Genomic DNA, 20,051 nt, shown 5'->3' on the forward strand with positions numbered 1-20,051 from the left:
AGAGGAGCGGTCCTAGAGCCCGTCGGATTTACTGAAAAAACTTCAGAGGCAATCACCACTTATTTCAGGTGAGAAGCGGCCCACTTAAACAAAATATTGCCAGTCCGGGCCTGGTGTGTCCGCAGTCCAACTTCCAACTGAGCCAGCCCAGCACAGCCGTCAGCCGCACACACTCGGCTCTCCAGTCCCCCTGCAGAGTCTGCGAGCTGACACCACCCACACATTTTGTCACTACACGCTGAGGAATTTGGAGCAGCAGGGAGGGAGGAGGGAGCAGTGAAGCAGGCAGCCAGCAGCTGAAAAGTAAGTGGCTTTTCCTCCCTGCCCACTGCGCTGCACACTGGCTAGGCCGGTAAAATTCCGGCTGGGTGGCAACACATGCGCCACACATGCGCAGTAGCGAATTCCATGGACACGGACTGGACGCTGAGACACTTCAACTTTATTATATAGGATATACCAGTGCAGCACAGTCTCTTTCTGTAACGTGCTACACTCCCTGCCGGCTCACTGCTATAACTCCCTGCAACATGAATCTACTGAATCTCTTCCTACTCTGCTCTCTCACCTGGAACCTGACAGGTAAGGTCTGACATGAACTCATAGTAGTTCTGAGGCTAATCCTAATCCCTTTCTTATTGTGTTATATGTGTCTGTAAGATTCTCACTTATTTTACACATGCCTATAAATCAATACCTACGCATCATAGATGAGAGCAGACACCAACAACTCATTTCTGGCTATTACATTACAATGAAATAATTCTATGCAGCTGGTAAGTTAAAAAAACATCCCTGAATATTGAGGCAATCAGAGTTCATGTATTATATATTCATATACAAAAATGTTTAGTGATAAATCTGGTTCCGTTCACTTAAAATTAACAAAATACTGCTAATTTAAGCACCAAAAAATCTTATACAAAAGCCTTTGCTATATGGTGCCTACTGCATCTCTAGTGGACAATTTAAAAAATTCGCATTAAGACAGCTCAACCGAAAATGGTGGTGACCCGGGTGTATAAACCCCGGGTCCCGCTCTTGGGTTCTTGAAACAGTATCAAGGGTAATTTGCAAGAAGGGACTCACCATATCTGGTGAGATATGGTGGCCCGGAGGCATTGCCCCAAGCCGTAGCTATAGGTGAGTCACTCAGTAGAAAATTTGACGAGCACTCCATTCACCCGTTGAATTAAAAGAAGTAAATGTTTATTTCCAACATATTAAAAGCATCCGTTCCCTGACACGTTTCGTATCCACCAATACCTATGATTACGTATCAGTGGATACGAAGCATGTCAGGGAACGGATGCTTTTAATATGTTGGAAATAAACATTTACTTCTTTTAATTCAACAGGTGAATGGAGTGCTCGTCAAATTTTTCTACTTCATGTATTATAAAGTAAATCAAATAACAAGTAATTGGGAAATAAAAAGTGAAGTGGATGTGTAGGGTTGCCTGAGGGGCAGTGTATTTAGCTCATAAAAGATAAAATCTATTGAATTCTGGAATCTGTATGGGACAGAAGGGACTCACAGCAACTGCTAGTGGCGCTGGTTTTATATAGAATAAAAATATGGCAGAGGAAAAAGGTAAGAATCAGAGTTCCCTTGACAAGGGCTTCTTACTGAAACATTGGGGTAATTCTTTCATTCAGAGTATTTGCTTTCATACTTGTATTCTGTTTATTCCTGGGTGGTATGTATCTTTATGGACCTGATGATTATTGTAAAGTTGTGCAGGGGTAACATGGGATGGGGGATTAGGATAAAGGATCCAATGTTGCAAAGCTGGTGAATAGTAAGGTAAACTTACCAATACAGACAGGGGGTCCAGGTGCTCAAGCCCCAGACCTTCAGCTTGGGGAGGTAATATCAGACACGTAGAATTCAATGGTAAGCTGGCACAAAGACTGGACTTCACTCCAAAATAGATGCAAATAAAAGTTTTATTACGCAAAAAGGAACATCTCAGAGGGTGGCCTTATGCGTTTCGCGTCACCCTCTGAGATGTTCCATTGAATTCTACGTGTCTGATGATTATTGTCAATGTGTGTTGACTTGTGTGTATTGTAATGTTTGTTACATATACATCGTTGATAAAGAACGTTTAATTGCAGTACCACCTGTTTGTTTGTGTTTGATTTGTGTGCAAGATCATTCACTGGGGCAAATTCACTAAAGGACAATTTTTACCTGTGAAGGCTTCGCCACACTTCACTGCACTTTGCCAGTTGTTAATTCACTACCACTGCGCTAATTCACTAAAATATGAAGTTGTTTCTCTGCAGCCAAACACGGGTGAAGTTTCACTAGCGTAAATTCATCAGCGCACACATTTCATAGTGAACTTCCGCTGTTTTGCCAAGCGCAACTTCATTAGTACTCTTACGCTTAGGTCAATTTGAATAGGGTGAGTACATATAGATCATATAATACACAAAAGCCATGAATATCTTGTAAATTATATCCTTATAAACGGTGACTAGTGATGTCATCAGTTATAAACGGTGAGTAGTGATGTAATTTCTGTCACATGAATCACTGAAATTTGTGTATTATAATAAATAAAGTACCCCCAGTTGTAAAATATGAGGATATTAGAAGTTACCTCGGAGTTCCATGACCTGTATAAAAACACTCGGCCTTCGGCCTCGTACTTTTATATGGTCATGAAACTCCTCGGTAACTTATAATATCCTTATATTTTACAAGAGGGGGTACTTTATTCACTATATATACGTCTTTATTATTGATGTTGGTGCAAATGCTTGAAGTGCCACTTATTACAAATGTCCAAGGAAGCAAAATAAAGACAAAAGAGATCCTCTAATGAGACATGAGCCCACCCAAAAATAAATTCTTCAAATGGTTGGGAAAAAAATTCAATACAAAAATCTTTAATAGTTAGGACTTTTGAAGGCAATCCTGCTTTAAACTATGAAAAAACGCCAGCATGGCGAAGGAAACTTTGGTGAAAGAGGTAACGTTCTATAAAATTCACACATTCACGATCGTTCACCTGAGCGAAAATGCGCCTGGCGATAGGGCGTGAAACTTTGTTAGTGATGAACTCTTTCCCTAGCGAATTGTCCTCTACACGTGTTGGTAAATGTCAATGTCCCTGCTGATGGCGATGGCCACTCCACCGTTTAGTAAATCTGCCTTTGTGTGTATTAGAGGAAGGAGGACAGACAGATAGTAGAGAACACATTATGCAGCAGAACAGGATGACATGTGAGTTTTATATGTAAAATTGCCATCTACTGAAGTTAATAATAGCCAATATATAAGATCCCATCATGCTCAGCCAGAAATACTTAGACATTGTAGTTGAACAGCACATGTTATGTAGATATAAAACAACTACTGATAGAAATGATTTCCTTTTTTTCTATTGGTTAAGAAAGAATTCTGGGGCTGTAATTAACCGATTTAACTTATTTATTTCCCACGACTATTTACTTTATCCCCTGCAGCCGGCAGCCAAGTCATGTGCTCTGTGGATAAGAGAACTGTGCCAGTAGGGGGCAGTGTAACCATGCGGTGTAAACTGAACTTAAACATCAATTCACCTGATTCATCAGACGTCCTGCAGGTGACCTGGAGCAAACAATCGGGGGACTTTGCCGGTACCATCGCCACCTCCAGCCGGACTCATGGGCAGAGGTTCCTGGGTCCCTATTCTAATAGGAAGGTCCAATTCTCAGAAGTAACACAAGATCTTTCAGCCATCACTATCAGCTCAGTGACCCCGGGGGATCAGGGCTGTTTCCAGTGTATATTCAGTGTGTACCCACTGGGCTCCATCATGGGCAGCATCTGCTTGAATGTCACAGGTGAGTGTTATAGGCAGTGCTTGTGATACAGGGTTTCAGTGACAGGTTAATGCTTTTCATATGAAACATATAAAGTTGATACTATTATTGGCAAACTAAGATGAGAATCCCAGCAAGCTTTCAGCACATTTCAGTTGCTTTATCATAGCTGGTTACAAAGTCGCTATGAATCTGAATTTATGAATCTATATATCAGAGTCCACATAGCTTTTTGTAATTTGTAATCAAAGCAACACATTCTGCTTGCCCTGGTCATTGTTTCCTGAGGCCTTGCTAGCTTATAACAACAAACGTATATCTATTATATAATATATATATATATATACACATATGTGTGTAGCGCTATAGTAAACTGCTTTATGGGAAGACAGTTTTAGCTACTTTCCTTTGTGGGCTGAGACCACAGATAAGCTCTCTTTCTCAGGGGTAAGCCCTCGCAGCGGGGTGGAGGCAGGGTGTAGTGTAACTGTAACTGTGTGCAATGCACAAGAGATTGGGCGCCAGTAGTTTTATTTGCTTAAACAATAAACGGAGTTTATTAACCAAAACCAGAGTTCATCATGGAGCTAGAGTAAAACAGAGATCAATCAAGGTAACACAATATACTCACTGTATGAATATAAAACAACTCTCTGAGGAGTAAGGAGTACATGTAGAGAACAATGCAGCTTGTTGGAAGGTATTTCCCCAATCTTCAGGATTACGTTAAGTGGAACTCAAAAACTCTTACTTCCCTGAGTTTAACACTTAGGCCCTACTATGGGGTCAGTAATACCTGGGATCTTAATCCCACTAATCTCCTCGGCGGAGCTTTGAGCTGCTCAACTAAATACCCTATCTATCACTTCTAGAGTGATCTATTAAAGGGTATAACTATCACTTCACTAAACTCAGGATGAGTTCCACCACCCCTAACCTCTGTGGCCTAACAAAGGAAATGTTCAGCAGCAATGGCCTCTCCCTCATGGCTTTCAAGCCCTTTTATATTATACCACAGTGCCTCTAGCATCCACTGTGAGAACTGCAGGGATGACATAAGCACAAGGTCCCCATAAGGACCCACTGAGGTGTCCATATTACTAGAGATGTGCCTGTCTGTAATGGGTAAGGGTGTCTAAGATGTTCACATTCCTACATTTATATATATATATATATATATATATATATATATATATATATATATATATATATATATATATATATATATATATATATATATATATATATATATATATATATATATATATATATATCTGCCCAGAGAGGTGATATGACAACTTCCTGCCACACTGCTATATAGTGTGAGTGTAAGGAGTGGCCTCTTCCTCTTTGGCCTCTGGATGCTGATCCAGCTGGGTGTGCTCAGGGGAGCCTGGGTCCAGCAAGGCCCAGAAAGTCATGTGTCCAAGTCAGGGACCAGGCAACCCCGTGAATGAGGAATAGAAAGTGACAGGTGAGCTCCCAGTACTAGTTCACTCTAGGAGTGTAAGATAGTAAGGTTTGAGCTAAATAAGAGCAGTTCTGAGCTCCAACATAGGAGTGATAGATTGAAGGTAGCTCTCCCAGGCCATATTGCCTGTAGTATAGGGATCCCAGCAGAGAGGGAATCAGGAGATATGATTTGCCCTGAGGTTGATCCAGAGACCACTATGGGAATATGTTGCAGAGGTGAAGGGGGATACCTGCCAAGTCTGTCGTAAGGTCAACATGTGTAAAGCTGCATGAGATGTGACTTTTCCTCTGATCCACTGGATGTGAGTAAACCTGTGGTCACTTGCCTCGTGCATAGTAAATAAACCGTTTCCTGTTTGTACCATAAGAACCTCCTGGCACCCATTCTTTTGTATATTGTATGCACAGTAGCCTGAGGGATGTAGTTGCACTACACCATAGAGGGAACATTTCCACATGGCGAAGGCCCTGACCCTGTTGTGTAAGTTGCAGTGTAACCCATGCTTCTGCCACTAGCTGGACATTTTTAACTATCTGGGGTGTGTAAAGTCAAGTAAGTGTTACATATATATATATATATATATATATATATATATATATAGAAATGCTTTTGGTGTCCACACTCGATCTCAAGTAGAGTAGAGGTGCACAATCAATATTCATAATATATAGTAGTAATGGATCAGTACACTCATTGTAGAAGTGAATAAAGTAACACAGCAATGTTGTCCGACGTTTCGGTCCCACCTGGGGACTTTTCTCAAGGATGGTGTGTACAAAATGCATCAAACTTTAAATACCCACCCCCACCAGTGAATTTTGGCGCCAACATGATGTCATCAGTCCATATACAGATGTGTGTTTTTTTTTTAAACAAGTCTCTTTAGTTGCATGTGTAGAGTGTACTTCAAATTTTCGACATTAGGTGTCAGCCTTGTGCCTCTGTGAGTTTTATTTTTATGTGTATATAAATAGGGATGTAGCGAACTGCCGATTTGGTGTTCGTGAACGCCGTTCGCGAACACCGGCAAAAAATGCGAACGTTCGCGAACTTCGAACACCCGCTAAAATCGTTCGATTCGAACGATCGAAGGATTTTAATCGTTCGATCGAAGGATTTTCATTCGAATTGAACGATCGAAGCATTCGATCGAATGCTTTTCATTCGATCGAATGCTTACAATCGTTCGAACAAATGGAAATCGTTCGATTTTTAGCAGTCGAAGGAATTCGAATGGTCGAATGGTCGAACGATTTGTATTCGAATCGAACGCGAACTCAAAATGCGAACGTTCCCAAACGTTCGCGAACATTCGGCGGACGCGAACAGTCGAAGTTCGCGCAAACAAGTTCGCCGGCGAACAGTTCGCTACATCCCTATATATAAAAAAAAAAGTTACTTTGTTCCTTCACTGCAACAATGTAACATTAAAAATACTACTTACAGATCTCGGAGAATAATCACATTGAAATCTGATACTTTGTATATGCTTTTCCTGTATAGTGAAAGAGATACAGTGAGACCTTTGCTTTCATTTAGCTAAAACCTCAAGTAAGAAAACAGGTTAGTTGTAGTTGTCCATTTAATCCCTTGGGTGCAACACAGTCAAGTTCGTGTATCGAAAATGCTTCACGTTTTAATAACAAATTATCGATATCACCACCTCTTGGTGGTTTTGGTATGTAATCAATTGGCAGACACTTGAACGCTGACGGGTCCTGCCTTGCCTCCTTCCAGTGTTTCGCCACAGGTTGCTGTGCGATATCTTGTTTGTTTATATCAATCTTTCTATCCGTGTCTAGTGCTGCCCTGATACTGGCTCTATGCATGTTAATTCTCTCCTTCAATTGCCTGATGGTTTTTCCACAATAAATCAAACCACATGGACATTTTTTTTTTTTTTTTTCAAATTGTTTTTATTGAAAGTCAAACATGTATAAACATGAAAACATGGTAATGAGTGGATTAACAAATAGATACATGTATGTGTGTCATAAAAGTCAATAATGAAACAAAGTGACAAACCAAAAGAAAAGAAAAACAAAAACATGAGGGGAGTTTATGCTCTGACAGAGAAAGGTAAATAAGAAAAAAGAAAATTTGTGGACGTGCATGTTAAGCTATGTTTGATAGCATATTTTCAGCCAGTTCTCGGGTGCCTGAACTCCTTCCTTAGTATCAAAGTATTGCATACAACACAACCTGTGCATTTGTACACACCTGGGCGACATGTCAAAAAATGTTGTGCCTTGGGTTGCGTGTATTCTGCCACTGGGTCAGAGGGGCTTAAAGGAACAGTAACGTCAATGTATCTACTAACTATATTAGATACATTTTTTATTTTGCACAACCTATCTATTTACACAGTTTTTATTTTCACACTGAACTATTCCTTTACGGCATTATTGTTCAATAGGCAGTGGAAAATCTTAATGGAGGAGTTGCTGTTTGGGGGATCATAGGTACTTTTGGGTTTAAGGGTCAACTCATGTAGATCCCCAGTATCCCCGTTGGCCTGATTATTAACCCTTTCTGTCCCAGCATCTATATCCGCCATTTCCCCATTGCCCCCACCAAACCTCTCTCTTAGTCTTAGTTGGTGTGTAAATTTAAAATTGTCAACTACATGTTCAAAGGGGTGATTACTTACCATTGGGACGAAGCTCAGTCCTTTATGTAGCAGGGACCTTTCCGATTCGGTAAACTGATATGATGAGAGGTTGAAGATCATGTCCGCTTGCTCAGTTGCCTGCCCTGCCTCTGTGATCTTGTTTGCGCCAGAGTGCTTCTGCCCGCCCCTACAGGTGGCTTTCCTGGGTCTTTGGCGGTCGGAGCCCCTTCTAAAAAAGCTGAAGATGAAGGCGTCGATGTTGCGAGTGTTGTGTCTGTTGTGCCTATTCCCCCTGCTGCGCCGATCTCGTGGTCACTGTCAGATCCTTCGCTGCTGGACAGATATCCCACTGGTCTTTGCAGTCGATGTGGCACTCCTCCCTTTCTGAAGGGAACAGCTCCTTGCAGCCAGCGGTAGACTCTGTTCTACTTATAGTCCTGGATCACTGAGTTTTTAAACGCAAGTATGTCAGATTTATACTTGGCTATCTGTTTGTGCAATCTGCCCAGCCAATCTGTATTATTGTCTGCGGTTATCGCTGGTGTGTGTCCGGCCTCAAAGGCCTCCAAATCGCTCCTCAGCTGCTTTAGCTCATGGCCGACTTCCTCTGTCACCAATAGGATCAAGTCCAGGGAGCAACGATCCAATATTTGACACCAACGTTTGCAGAATGGTTGGTGTATTGTTTATGCGGAATCCCCTTGGTATTTTCTGCTCTCGGTCATAGTCTGATAGGGAGATGCCGTGTAGGTGTAGTTCCACCTATTTCTTTTTTAGCCGTAATAGCTCAAAATATGCCTCTTTGGCTCCAAGGTTCCCAAAGGTATCTGCAAAGGTCTCTTTGAAAAGTATCTGTTGTATTTCTTCCGATGTAAAATTCTCTTTTCTGTCAGCCTGTATTGGGGCTTGACTGCGGCTTTCCATGTCCACAATATGTGGGTAGGTCTATTCCACAGTGAATATTCGATTCAGGGGTGCTCAACACCAAATTGTAGAGTATAGAAATGCTTTGGGTGTCCGCACTCGATCTCAAGTAGAGTAGAGGTGCATGATCAATATTCATAATATGCAGTAGTAATGGATCATAGTAATGCTGATCCATTACTACTATATATATATATATATATAGATGCACAATTTGATTACACATTCAAGAAAATTGGATTCTCTGGTGTATATTTGGGGGTATGGGGAGGTTTCTCTAATAGTCATTTTGGAAACTGTTCAGTAAATGTGATCTTTGTATTTTTTCTATATAGAAGTCAGGATCTCAGATCCCAAGTTGTACATAAACAAATCAGAGGAATATCACATTATCAGCTGCTCAGCGACGGGGAAACCTGCCCCCACAATCACATGGAACCTAACAGAGACCCCCGAACAGAACCCTCAGAACTACAGTATCAATCACCCTGACCAGACAGTCACAGTTATTAGCAACTTCACCCACAGAACCTTGGGAAGAATCCATGTGACCTGTGTTGTACATCACCCCTCTCTCAGCAGCGACATTGTCCTCTCCAAGTCTATTGAGGATTCAGGTCAGTAAGATGCAAGATTGTAAATCTATCAGTTATTTCTGAGGCGCTTCCAGTTGTGTTTTATATTCTTTAAATGCTGTAGATTAAAATCAACCCCGTGTCCCTGGTTCTTATTGGTGGAGTAGAATGTAGTTACCATTCCCAATACAATGAACTCCTCCTTATCTGTAAGGCCTATGGCACACTTGGTATTTTGACTGATGCTGGTGGTAATAGGGCAGTCAAAACTCTCTTGATCACCTGACACCTCTTTCCAAAAAAAATAAAATAATAGGAAACACTTCCTACAGCAAGTTCTGGTGGTCCCGCCGAGCATAAGGAACATAGAGGTGAATACACCTTACATTCCTAGTGTTTGCCGTAGGCAGAGTTTCCTAATCATCTGTTTGGGAAGTGAGTTCAGATACAGAAGTTTCAGGGGTAGAATCCTCCCTTAGAGAGGTCCATATGTCTAGTGTGCCTCAACCCTACCCCTGAGACTCAGGCAACAACTAAGGGAGAGGTAGCAAGTAAGTATTTAAACTGTTTATCAAATGTCATATTAATACTGCCATGGAGTTGTTTGCTTTTCCTTGCTTAGCTTTCTTAGCTCAGTTACCTACAAATTCACCCTGCAAAGTGATCCAATTCCTGGAGGGGCAGTAGATCCAATTCCTGGGAAGGCTGGGCAGCCGTCGGAGGCTTTTATTGTGTTGTCATTATATTTCTATAACCCTCAAGACTAACTGCATTGTTGTTATATTACATTCACCGCAGGTGTTGACACTTCTGGGAAGAAAAATAAGTTTGTTATTAAAGTGTCTGCAGTAATAATTGTGGTCACTTTGCTCTGTTGTCTCTTGGCATTTATCTATCCAAGGTGGAAAAGGCACAAAAAGTACCAGGTCTGTATCCTACAAATGTTATTAAAAAAAAAACTAAACATTTTGCGCTAGGATTTGTTATTTGTTTTTTCCATAGCCTGTGACTCTGATCTATAATTTTATCTTGATTTTATCTTGATTTGGGGATCCAAACTCTGCTGCACTGCTTAACTATACCAGCAGTGTAACAACCCTGAGCTAGGCCCCTCAGCAAAAAATCTCTAAAGAGGCCCAACGTGGACTGCAGCCTCCCACCGACCCCCGACCCTGTGCTCTGCCTGTTTGAGCAAGTGCAATTCATCAGTTCCTGCTGAATTGTGCTTAATATAGCGAATACCTTTGTTGTCATAGTTTTATTGTTATAGTTTTACAGACAATGAGCAAACTTAGGGGCTGTTCCTGCTTAATTGTGCTTAGTACAGGGAATACCTATGCTGCCATAGTTTTATGGGATCTCTCTGTACAGACTATGAGCAAACTTAGGGACTGTTCCTGCTGAATTTTGCTTAGTACAGGGGATACCTATGTTGCCATAGTTTTATGGGATCTCTCTGTACAGACTATGAGCAAACTTAGGGACTGTTCCTGCTGAATTTTGCTTAGTACAGGGAATACCTATGTTGCCATAGTTTTATGTGATCTCTCTGTACAGACTATGAGCAAACTTAGGGACTGTTCCTGCTGAATTTTGCTTAGTACAGGGGATACCTATGTTGCCATAGTTTTATGTGATCTCTCTGTACAGACTATGAGCAAACTTAGGGACTGTTCCTGCTGAATTTTGCTTAGTACAGGGGATACCTATGTTGCCATAGTTTTATGTGATCTCTCTGTACAGACTATGAGCAAACTTAGGGACTGTTCCTGCTGAATTTTGCTTAGTACAGGGGATACCTATGTTGCCATAGTTTTATGGGATCTCTCTGTACAGACTATGAGCAAACTTAGGGACTGTTCCTGCTGAATTGTGCTTAGTACAGGGGAATACCTATGCTGTATAGTTTTATGGAATCTCCATGTACAGACTATGAGCAAACTTAGGGGGCTGTTCCTGCTGAATTGTGCTTAGTACAGGGGATACCTATGCTGTATAGTTTTATGGAATCTCCATGTACAGACTATGAGCAAACTTAGGGACTGTTCCTGCTGAATTGTGCTTAGTACAGGGGATACCTATGCTGTATAGTTTTATGGAATCTCCATGTACAGACTATGAGCAAACTTAGGGGGCTGTTCCTGCTGAATTGTGCTTAGTACAGGGAATACCTATGCTGCCATAGTTTTATGGGATCTCTCTGTACAGACTATGAGCAAACTTAGGGGACTGTTCCTGCTGAATTGTGCTTAGTACAGGGGAATACCTATGCTGCCATAGTTTTATGGGATCCCTCTGTACAGGCTATGAGCAAACTTAGGGGACTGTTCCTGCTGAATTGTGCTTAGTACAGGGAATACCTATGCTGTATAGTTTTATGGAATCTCCATGTACAGACTATGAGCAAACTTAGGGACTGTTCCTGCTGAATTGTGCTTAGTACAGGGGATACCTATGCTGTATAGTTTTATGGAATCTCCATGTACAGACTATGAGCAAACTTAGGGGGCTGTTCCTGCTGAATTGTGCTTAGTACAGGGAATACCTATGCTGCCATAGTTTTATGTGATCTCTCTGTACAGACTATGAGCAAACTTAGGGACTGTTCCTGCTGAATTTTGCTTAGTACAGGGGATACCTATGTTGCCATAGTTTTATGGGATCTCTCTGTACAGACTATGAGCAAACTTACTGACTGTTCCTGCTGAATTGTGCTTAGTACAGGGAATACCTATGTTGCCATAGTTTTATGTGATCTCTCTGTACAGACTATGAGCAAACTTAGGGACTGTTCCTGCTGAATTTTGCTTAGTACAGGGGATACCTATGTTGCCATAGTTTTATGTGATCTCTCTGTACAGACTATGAGCAAACTTAGGGACTGTTCCTGCTGAATTGTGCTTAGTACAGGGGATACCTATGCTGTATAGTTTTATGGAATCTCCATGTACAGACTATGAGCAAACTTAGGGGGCTGTTCCTGCTGAATTGTGCTTAGTACAGGGGATACCTATGCTGTATAGTTTTATGGAATCTCCATGTACAGACTATGAGTAAACTTAGGGACTGTTCATGCTGAATTGTGCTTAGTACAGGGAATACCTATGCTGCCATAGTTTTATGGGATCTCTCTGTACAGACTATGAGCAAACTTAGGGGACTGTTCCTGCTGAATTGTGCTTAGTACAGGGGATACCTATGCTGTATAGTTTTATGGAATCTCCATGTACAGACTATGAGCAAACTTAGGGACTGTTCCTGCTGAATTGTGCTTAGTACAGGGGATACCTATGCTGTATAGTTTTATGGAATCTCCATGTACAGACTATGAGCAAACTTAGGGGGCTGTTCCTGCTGAATTGTGCTTAGTACAGGGAATACCTATGCTGCCATAGTTTTATGTGATCTCTCTGTACAGACTATGAGCAAACTTAGGGACTGTTCCTGCTGAATTTTGCTTAGTACAGGGGATACCTATGTTGCCATAGTTTTATGGGATCTCTCTGTACAGACTATGAGCAAACTTACTGACTGTTCCTGCTGAATTGTGCTTAGTACAGGGAATACCTATGTTGCCATAGTTTTATGTGATCTCTCTGTACAGACTATGAGCAAACTTAGGGACTGTTCCTGCTGAATTTTGCTTAGTACAGGGGATACCTATGTTGCCATAGTTTTATGTGATCTCTCTGTACAGACTATGAGCAAACTTAGGGACTGTTCCTGCTGAATTGTGCTTAGTACAGGGGATACCTATGCTGTATAGTTTTATGGAATCTCCATGTACAGACTATGAGCAAACTTAGGGGGCTGTTCCTGCTGAATTGTGCTTAGTACAGGGGATACCTATGCTGTATAGTTTTATGGAATCTCCATGTACAGACTATGAGTAAACTTAGGGACTGTTCATGCTGAATTGTGCTTAGTACAGGGAATACCTATGCTGCCATAGTTTTATGGGATCTCTCTGTACAGACTATGAGCAAACTTAGGGGACTGTTCCTGCTGAATTGTGCTTAGTACAGGGGATACCTATGCTGTATAGTTTTATGGAATCTCCATGTACAGACTATGAGCAAACTTAGGGGGCTGTTCCTGCTGAATTGTGCTTAGTACAGGGAATACCTATGCTGCCATAGTTTTATGGGATCTCTCTGTACAGACTATGAGCAAACTTAGGGGACTGTTCCTGCTGAATTGTGCTTAGTACAGGGGATACCTATGCTGTATAGTTTTATGGAATCTCCATGTACAGACTATGAGTAAACTTAGGGACTGTTCATGCTGAATTGTGCTTAGTACAGGGAATACCTATGCTGCCATAGTTTTATGGGATCTCTCTGTACAGACTATGAGCAAACTTAGGGGACTGTTCCTGCTGAATTGTGCTTAGTACAGGGGAATACCTATGCTGCCATAGTTTTATGGGATCCCTCTGTACAGGCTATGAGCAAACTTAGGGGACTGTTCCTGCTGAATTGTGCTTAGTACAGGGAATACCTATGCTGTATAGTTTTATGGAATCTCCATGTACAGACTATGAGCAAACTTAGGGGACTGTTCCTGCTGAATTGTGCTTAGTACAGGGGATACCTATGCTGTATAGTTTTATGGAATCTCCATGTACAGACTATGAGCAAACTTAGGGGGCTGTTCCTGCTGAATTGTGCTTAGTACAGGGAATACCTATGCTGCCATAGTTTTATGTGATCTCTCTGTACAGACTATGAGCAAACTTAGGGACTGTTCCTGCTGAATTTTGCTTAGTACAGGGGATACCTATGTTGCCATAGTTTTATGGGATCTCTCTGTACAGACTATGAGCAAACTTACTGACTGTTCCTGCTGAATTGTGCTTAGTACAGGGAATACCTATGTTGCCATAGTTTTATGTGATCTCTCTGTACAGACTATGAGCAAACTTAGGGACTGTTCCTGCTGAATTTTGCTTAGTACAGGGGATACCTATGTTGCCATAGTTTTATGTGATCTCTCTGTACAGACTATGAGCAAACTTAGGGACTGTTCCTGCTGAATTGTGCTTAGTACAGGGGATACCTATGCTGTATAGTTTTATGGAATCTCCATGTACAGACTATGAGCAAACTTAGGGGGCTGTTCCTGCTGAATTGTGCTTAGTACAGGGGATACCTATGCTGTATAGTTTTATGGAATCTCCATGTACAGACTATGAGCAAACTTAGGGGACTGTTCCTGCTGAATTGTGCTTAGTACAGGGGAATACCTATGCTGCCATAGTTTTATGGGATCCCTCTGTACAGGCTATGAGCAAACTTAGGGACTGTTCCTGCTGAATTGTGCTTAGTACAGGGGATACCTATGCTGTATAGTTTTATGGAATCTCCATGTACAGACTATGAGCAAACTTAGGGGGCTGTTCCTGCTGAATTGTGCTTAGTACAGGGAATACCTATGCTGCCATAGTTTTATGGGATCTCTCTGTACAGACTATGAGCAAACTTAGGGGACTGTTCCTGCTGAATTGTGCTTAGTACAGGGGATACCTATGCTGTATAGTTTTATGGAATCTCCATGTACAGACTATGAGTAAACTTAGGGACTGTTCATGCTGAATTGTGCTTAGTACAGGGAATACCTATGCTGCCATAGTTTTATGGGATCTCTCTGTACAGACTATGAGCAAACTTAGGGGACTGTTCCTGCTGAATTGTGCTTAGTACAGGGGAATACCTATGCTGCCATAGTTTTATGGGATCCCTCTGTACAGGCTATGAGCAAACTTAGGGGACTGTTCCTGCTGAATTGTGCTTAGTACAGGGAATACCTATGCTGTATAGTTTTATGGAATCTCCATGTACAGACTATGAGCAAACTTAGGGGACTGTTCCTGCTGAATTGTGCTTAGTACAGGGGATACCTATGCTGTATAGTTTTATGGAATCTCCATGTACAGACTATGAGCAAACTTAGGGGCTGTTCCTGCTGAATTGTGCTTAGTACAGGGAATACCTATGCTGCCATAGTTTATGTGATCTCTCTGTACAGACTATGAGCAAACTTAGGGACTGTTCCTGCTGAATTTTGCTTAGTACAGGGGATACCTATGTTGCCATAGTTTTATGGGATCTCTCTGTACAGACTATGAGCAAACTTACTGACTGTTCCTGCTGAATTGTGCTTAGTACAGGGAATACCTATGTTGCCATAGTTTTATGTGATCTCTCTGTACAGACTATGAGCAAACTTAGGGACTGTTCCTGCTGAATTTTGCTTAGTACAGGGGATACCTATGTTGCCATAGTTTTATGTGATCTCTCTGTACAGACTATGAGCAAACTTAGGGACTGTTCCTGCTGAATTGTGCTTAGTACAGGGGATACCTATGCTGTATAGTTTTATGGAATCTCCATGTACAGACTATGAGCAAACTTAGGGGCTGTTCCTGCTGAATTGTGCTTAGTACAGGGGATACCTATGCTGTATAGTTTTATGGAATCTCCATGTACAGACTATGAGCAAACTTAGGGGACTGTTCCTGCTGAATTGTGCTTAGTACAGGGGAATACCTATGCTGCCATAGTTTTATGGGATCCCTCTGTACAGGCTATGAGCAAACTTAGGGACTGTTCCTGCTGAATTGTGCTTAGTACAGGGGATACCTATGCTGTATAGTTTTATGGAATCTCCATGTACAGACTATGAGCAAACTTAGGGGGCTGTTCCTGCTGAATTGTGCTTAGTACAGGGAATACCTATGCTGCCATAGTTTTATGGGATCTCTCTGTACAGACTATGAGCAAACTTAGGGGACTGTTCCTGCTGAATTGTGCTTAGTACAGGGGATACCTATGCTGTATAGTTTTATGGAATCTCCATGTACAGACTATGAGTAAACTTAGGGACTGTTCATGCTGAATTGTGCTTAGTACAGGGAATACCTATGCTGCCATAGTTTTATGGGATCTCTCTGTACAGACTATGAGCAAACTTAGGGGACTGTTCCTGCTGAATTGTGCTTAGTACAGGGGATACCTATGCTGTATAGTTTTATGGAATCTCCATGTACAGACTATGAGCAAACTTAGGGACTGTTCCTGCTGAATTGTGCTTAGTACAGGGGATACCTATGCTGTATAGTTTTATGGAATCTCCATGTACAGACTATGAGCAAACTTAGGGGGCTGTTCCTGCTGAATTGTGCTTAGTACAGGGAATACCTATGCTGCCATAGTTTTATGGGATCTCTCTGTACAGACTATGAGCAAACTTAGGGACTGTTCCTGCTGAATTGTGCTTAGTACAGGGGATACCTATGCTGTATAGTTTTATGGAATCTCCATGTACAGACTATGAGCAAACTTAGGGACTGTTCCTGCTGAATTGTGCTTAGTACAGGGGATACCTATGCTGTATAGTTTTATGGAATCTCCATGTACAGACTATGAGCAAACTTAGGGGGCTGTTCCTGCTGAATTGTGCTTAGTACAGGGAATACCTATGCTGCCATAGTTTTATGGGATCTCTCTGTACAGACTATGAGCAAACTTAGGGACTGTTCCTGCTGAATTGTGCTTAGTACACGGAATACCTATGCTGCCATAGTTTTATGGGATCTCTCTGTACAGACTATGAGCAAACTTAGGGGCTGTTCCTGCTTAATTGTGGTCAGTAAAGGGGAGCTCTGGGCAACCTTTTACCACAGTATTTCTTGTCCAGTGCAGAATGATTAATGTATGTCCGTCTCTCTTTTTAGGGCTATGGATTTGACACTGAAACCTCCCAAGAATGAAGTTGTATCTAATAAACATCACAAAGACATGATATAAGCTATAGCAGGACTGGAGTCCCATAGGCTGGATATTGCCCGCAGTCTGTTCAACAGCTTCATAGAGTTAGACTTTTTCTCATGGCATCATCATATCAGTTTAATCTGGAATGAGATCTAATCCTCCCACTGCATTTAAACAGCCTGGAAGCTCTGGGATATGGACAGATATACATTCGCCAAGATGGACTCCAGCAGATAAAAGCAGCTCAATGAATATCTCCACCAATAAGAGGTAATCGTTGTTGTGCAACAGATCCTTCTCCTCTTCCTCATAATATAATCGTGATCATAGGACTCATATATAACAGTGACACGGGTACTGCCTGCAGATCTGCTTCTCTGTGTTCTTCAGAGTATCAGGCACTGGCCTTTATCTTTTGCACTTTCTACACAAACGTACTGTACAGCTAACGGGTCATTTTATTTTATTAATAGACATCTAGTGATGCAGTAATATAGGAACTATATCTGCATAAATGTGGCAGCACTTTATAAATACCAGATAATGAAATAAGTCTCTGAATTAGGTGATCAGCTATTGTACATTGTAAATCCAGTTTATTGTAGGATTATGTATTAAACTGTTGGCGTTACTGTTCCTTTATATATATATATATCGGGTGGTGAGTGGACGCCAGCCTGTTACTAGGAGTGCGATGGCCCCTATACTCTGTGGGCGCTTGGTGACTGATAGCTGCAAACCGGTTGATAATAGCAAGTGGCAGATGCAGCCATGGCCCCTTCTAGCCGTGTAGGTGGTAGTGGGAGCACACTATAAATATTTTTTGCTTAAAACTGTGACAATTTTTCATAGACATTTTGCCTTATCACATCCTGAGCTCTAACGCCTTGATAAAAGGAACTTGCACACATGAACTATAACTAGAAACTTCATCGATTAATGCTGCATGAGGGAATGTAGCAGATTTGAACTCACATAGGAACTGTGCATAATATGCAATCGATTTTTTACTTTTGTCTTTCCCATTTTCTGCTTTTTCACTTTATTATTTTTTTTACATATTTTTTCTGTCTATGCATTTGTCATTGACTGGTGACAGCACTTTAGTGTTTATTTAAATCAAATAGCATTTATACAATTAAGGGTAAATTAAGCCCTTTTTTGTTATCGGCGTGATACATAATTTATTGTATGGGTAGTTTACTTTGAAGTGATAAGTGGGGAATTTTAATTTATTTATTTTGACATATTTATTAACAGTTTGATTCCTTTTAGGACACGTAGCGACTGGAATACACATCAGAACATATAACCTTTTATTATTTATTATTTATATATATTTATGACACATTTTAGTGGGTTTCACAATAGTAGATGGGCGTAGAGACTCGGGTAATCACCTGTGCATAGTTTAAAAGTTCTGAGGTATATAGAAATGTGTGCTTCTATGTAGTGTGAGCTAACAAACATGTGAGTTCATTAAACTAGTGTTATATAGAGTCAATGAGAGGGACATTCACATTATTTATTATAATGGGATATGAAAAATATACTTAGTTTTATGGAGTTAAGATATAATATGGCCCAGTGATAGAACGAGTTGTCCATGTCTTATTAGATCCTCATGTATTATACACAGTAGCAACATTTTGATTGTTACAATTTTACTATAATAATTTCAACAAGTAACATTGCCACACTGTGGTTTGTTTTTAACTTTGTTTTAAACTGTTATTTAAAATTAGCCTTTTGGTTCCATATAATGGGGTTTAGATAAATTAACCATTTAAGCAACACAGATGTGCAGCAATGAAAGTAAGTTTGATTGGCAGTCGCAAAATGCTGACGATTACATAATGTCAATCAGACTGTTGCTTTCCCACCTTATCATGTGTATAAAATGCATTTTCAATATTGAATTGTTATTTTGAGAAAGGCCTGGTACCAGGCCGAAACATCACTCTGTAACTTCTACAATAAAAAAAATTTTTTGTCCTGAGAGTGCGGACCTTATTGCATTTTGGATTTTATACAATGAATAGAAGATCAGCACACTCTATAATATTTAGGTGAAAACAAGTGTTGATTTATTCACATATCGACCAAAACGTCGGATAAGATGTGTGAATAAATCAACACTTGTTTTCACCTAAACATTACAGAGTGTGCGGATCTTCTATTCATTATTACTACAAACTTGATTGTGCACCTCTGGCTTCGTCTTTGACTGAGTGCAGGCACTGTCTGATACTATCTATCTATCTATCTATATATATATATATATATATATATATAGTAAAGGTTTGGGTAGCTGGGATCAGTTTTCCTGGGGTAACACAGCTCACGGCACAAGCACAACTCATGAGAGTATAGTCTCTTTTTGTCAGTTTATTGTCTCTTGCAGAAAAAATAAACAAAACAAACAACTCAAAATAAAATCCTTGCTACTTAATGGGCTTCTAACTAATACAGGTCAATTTTCCTAACTAACCAGATGAAGGCCTACCGCCTGTCTTCCCAAAACAAAGAACATACAGGAATATATAAAATCCTAAACCTTTTGGTGATTTCAATCCCTCTCACACAGGCAGCTTTCCCGTGTATTTTCCCTAGCCAGGAACTCTCCACTCTGGCTTGAGCTGCCTCTTTAATTAACCACCTGAAATACCTCAGTCAGGGGCGTAACTATAGAGGAAGCAGACCCTGCGGCTGCAGGGGGGCCCAGGAGGTATAGGGGCCCCATGGGCCCTAATTCATATAAAATTTCAATAAATATTGGAGAAACAAGTCAACCCCAAAACATTTTGGGGGCCTGAAAAATTATTTGCTGTGGGGCCCAGTAATATCTAGTTACGCCACTGACCTCAGTACAATTC

General features: G+C 40.9%; 1 protein-coding gene across 2 annotated transcripts; it reads left to right on the forward strand.

Annotated features, from left to right (window-relative positions):
- Positions 1 to 41: 41 nt before the first annotated feature.
- Positions 42 to 19,171, forward strand: LOC108707835 (OX-2 membrane glycoprotein). Of its 2 annotated transcripts, none has more exons than XM_018245860.2 (5): positions 42 to 582; positions 3,481 to 3,840; positions 9,167 to 9,445; positions 10,202 to 10,329; positions 17,139 to 19,171. In XM_018245860.2, exons 1-5 carry the CDS (start codon positions 390 to 392, stop codon positions 17,172 to 17,174), a joined length of 996 nt encoding a protein of 331 aa, XP_018101349.1. In that variant the 5' UTR covers positions 42 to 389; the 3' UTR covers positions 17,175 to 19,171. The 2 variants fall into 2 exon arrangements, with proteins under 2 accessions (XP_018101349.1, XP_018101348.1); XM_018245859.2 differs by having other exon boundaries at positions 46 to 582; positions 9,164 to 9,445.
- Positions 19,172 to 20,051: the final 880 nt, after the last annotated feature.

This window comes from Xenopus laevis, chromosome 2L, assembly GCF_017654675.1.
Source record: "Xenopus laevis strain J_2021 chromosome 2L, Xenopus_laevis_v10.1, whole genome shotgun sequence".
Lineage (NCBI taxonomy): Eukaryota > Metazoa > Chordata > Amphibia > Anura > Pipidae > Xenopus > Xenopus laevis.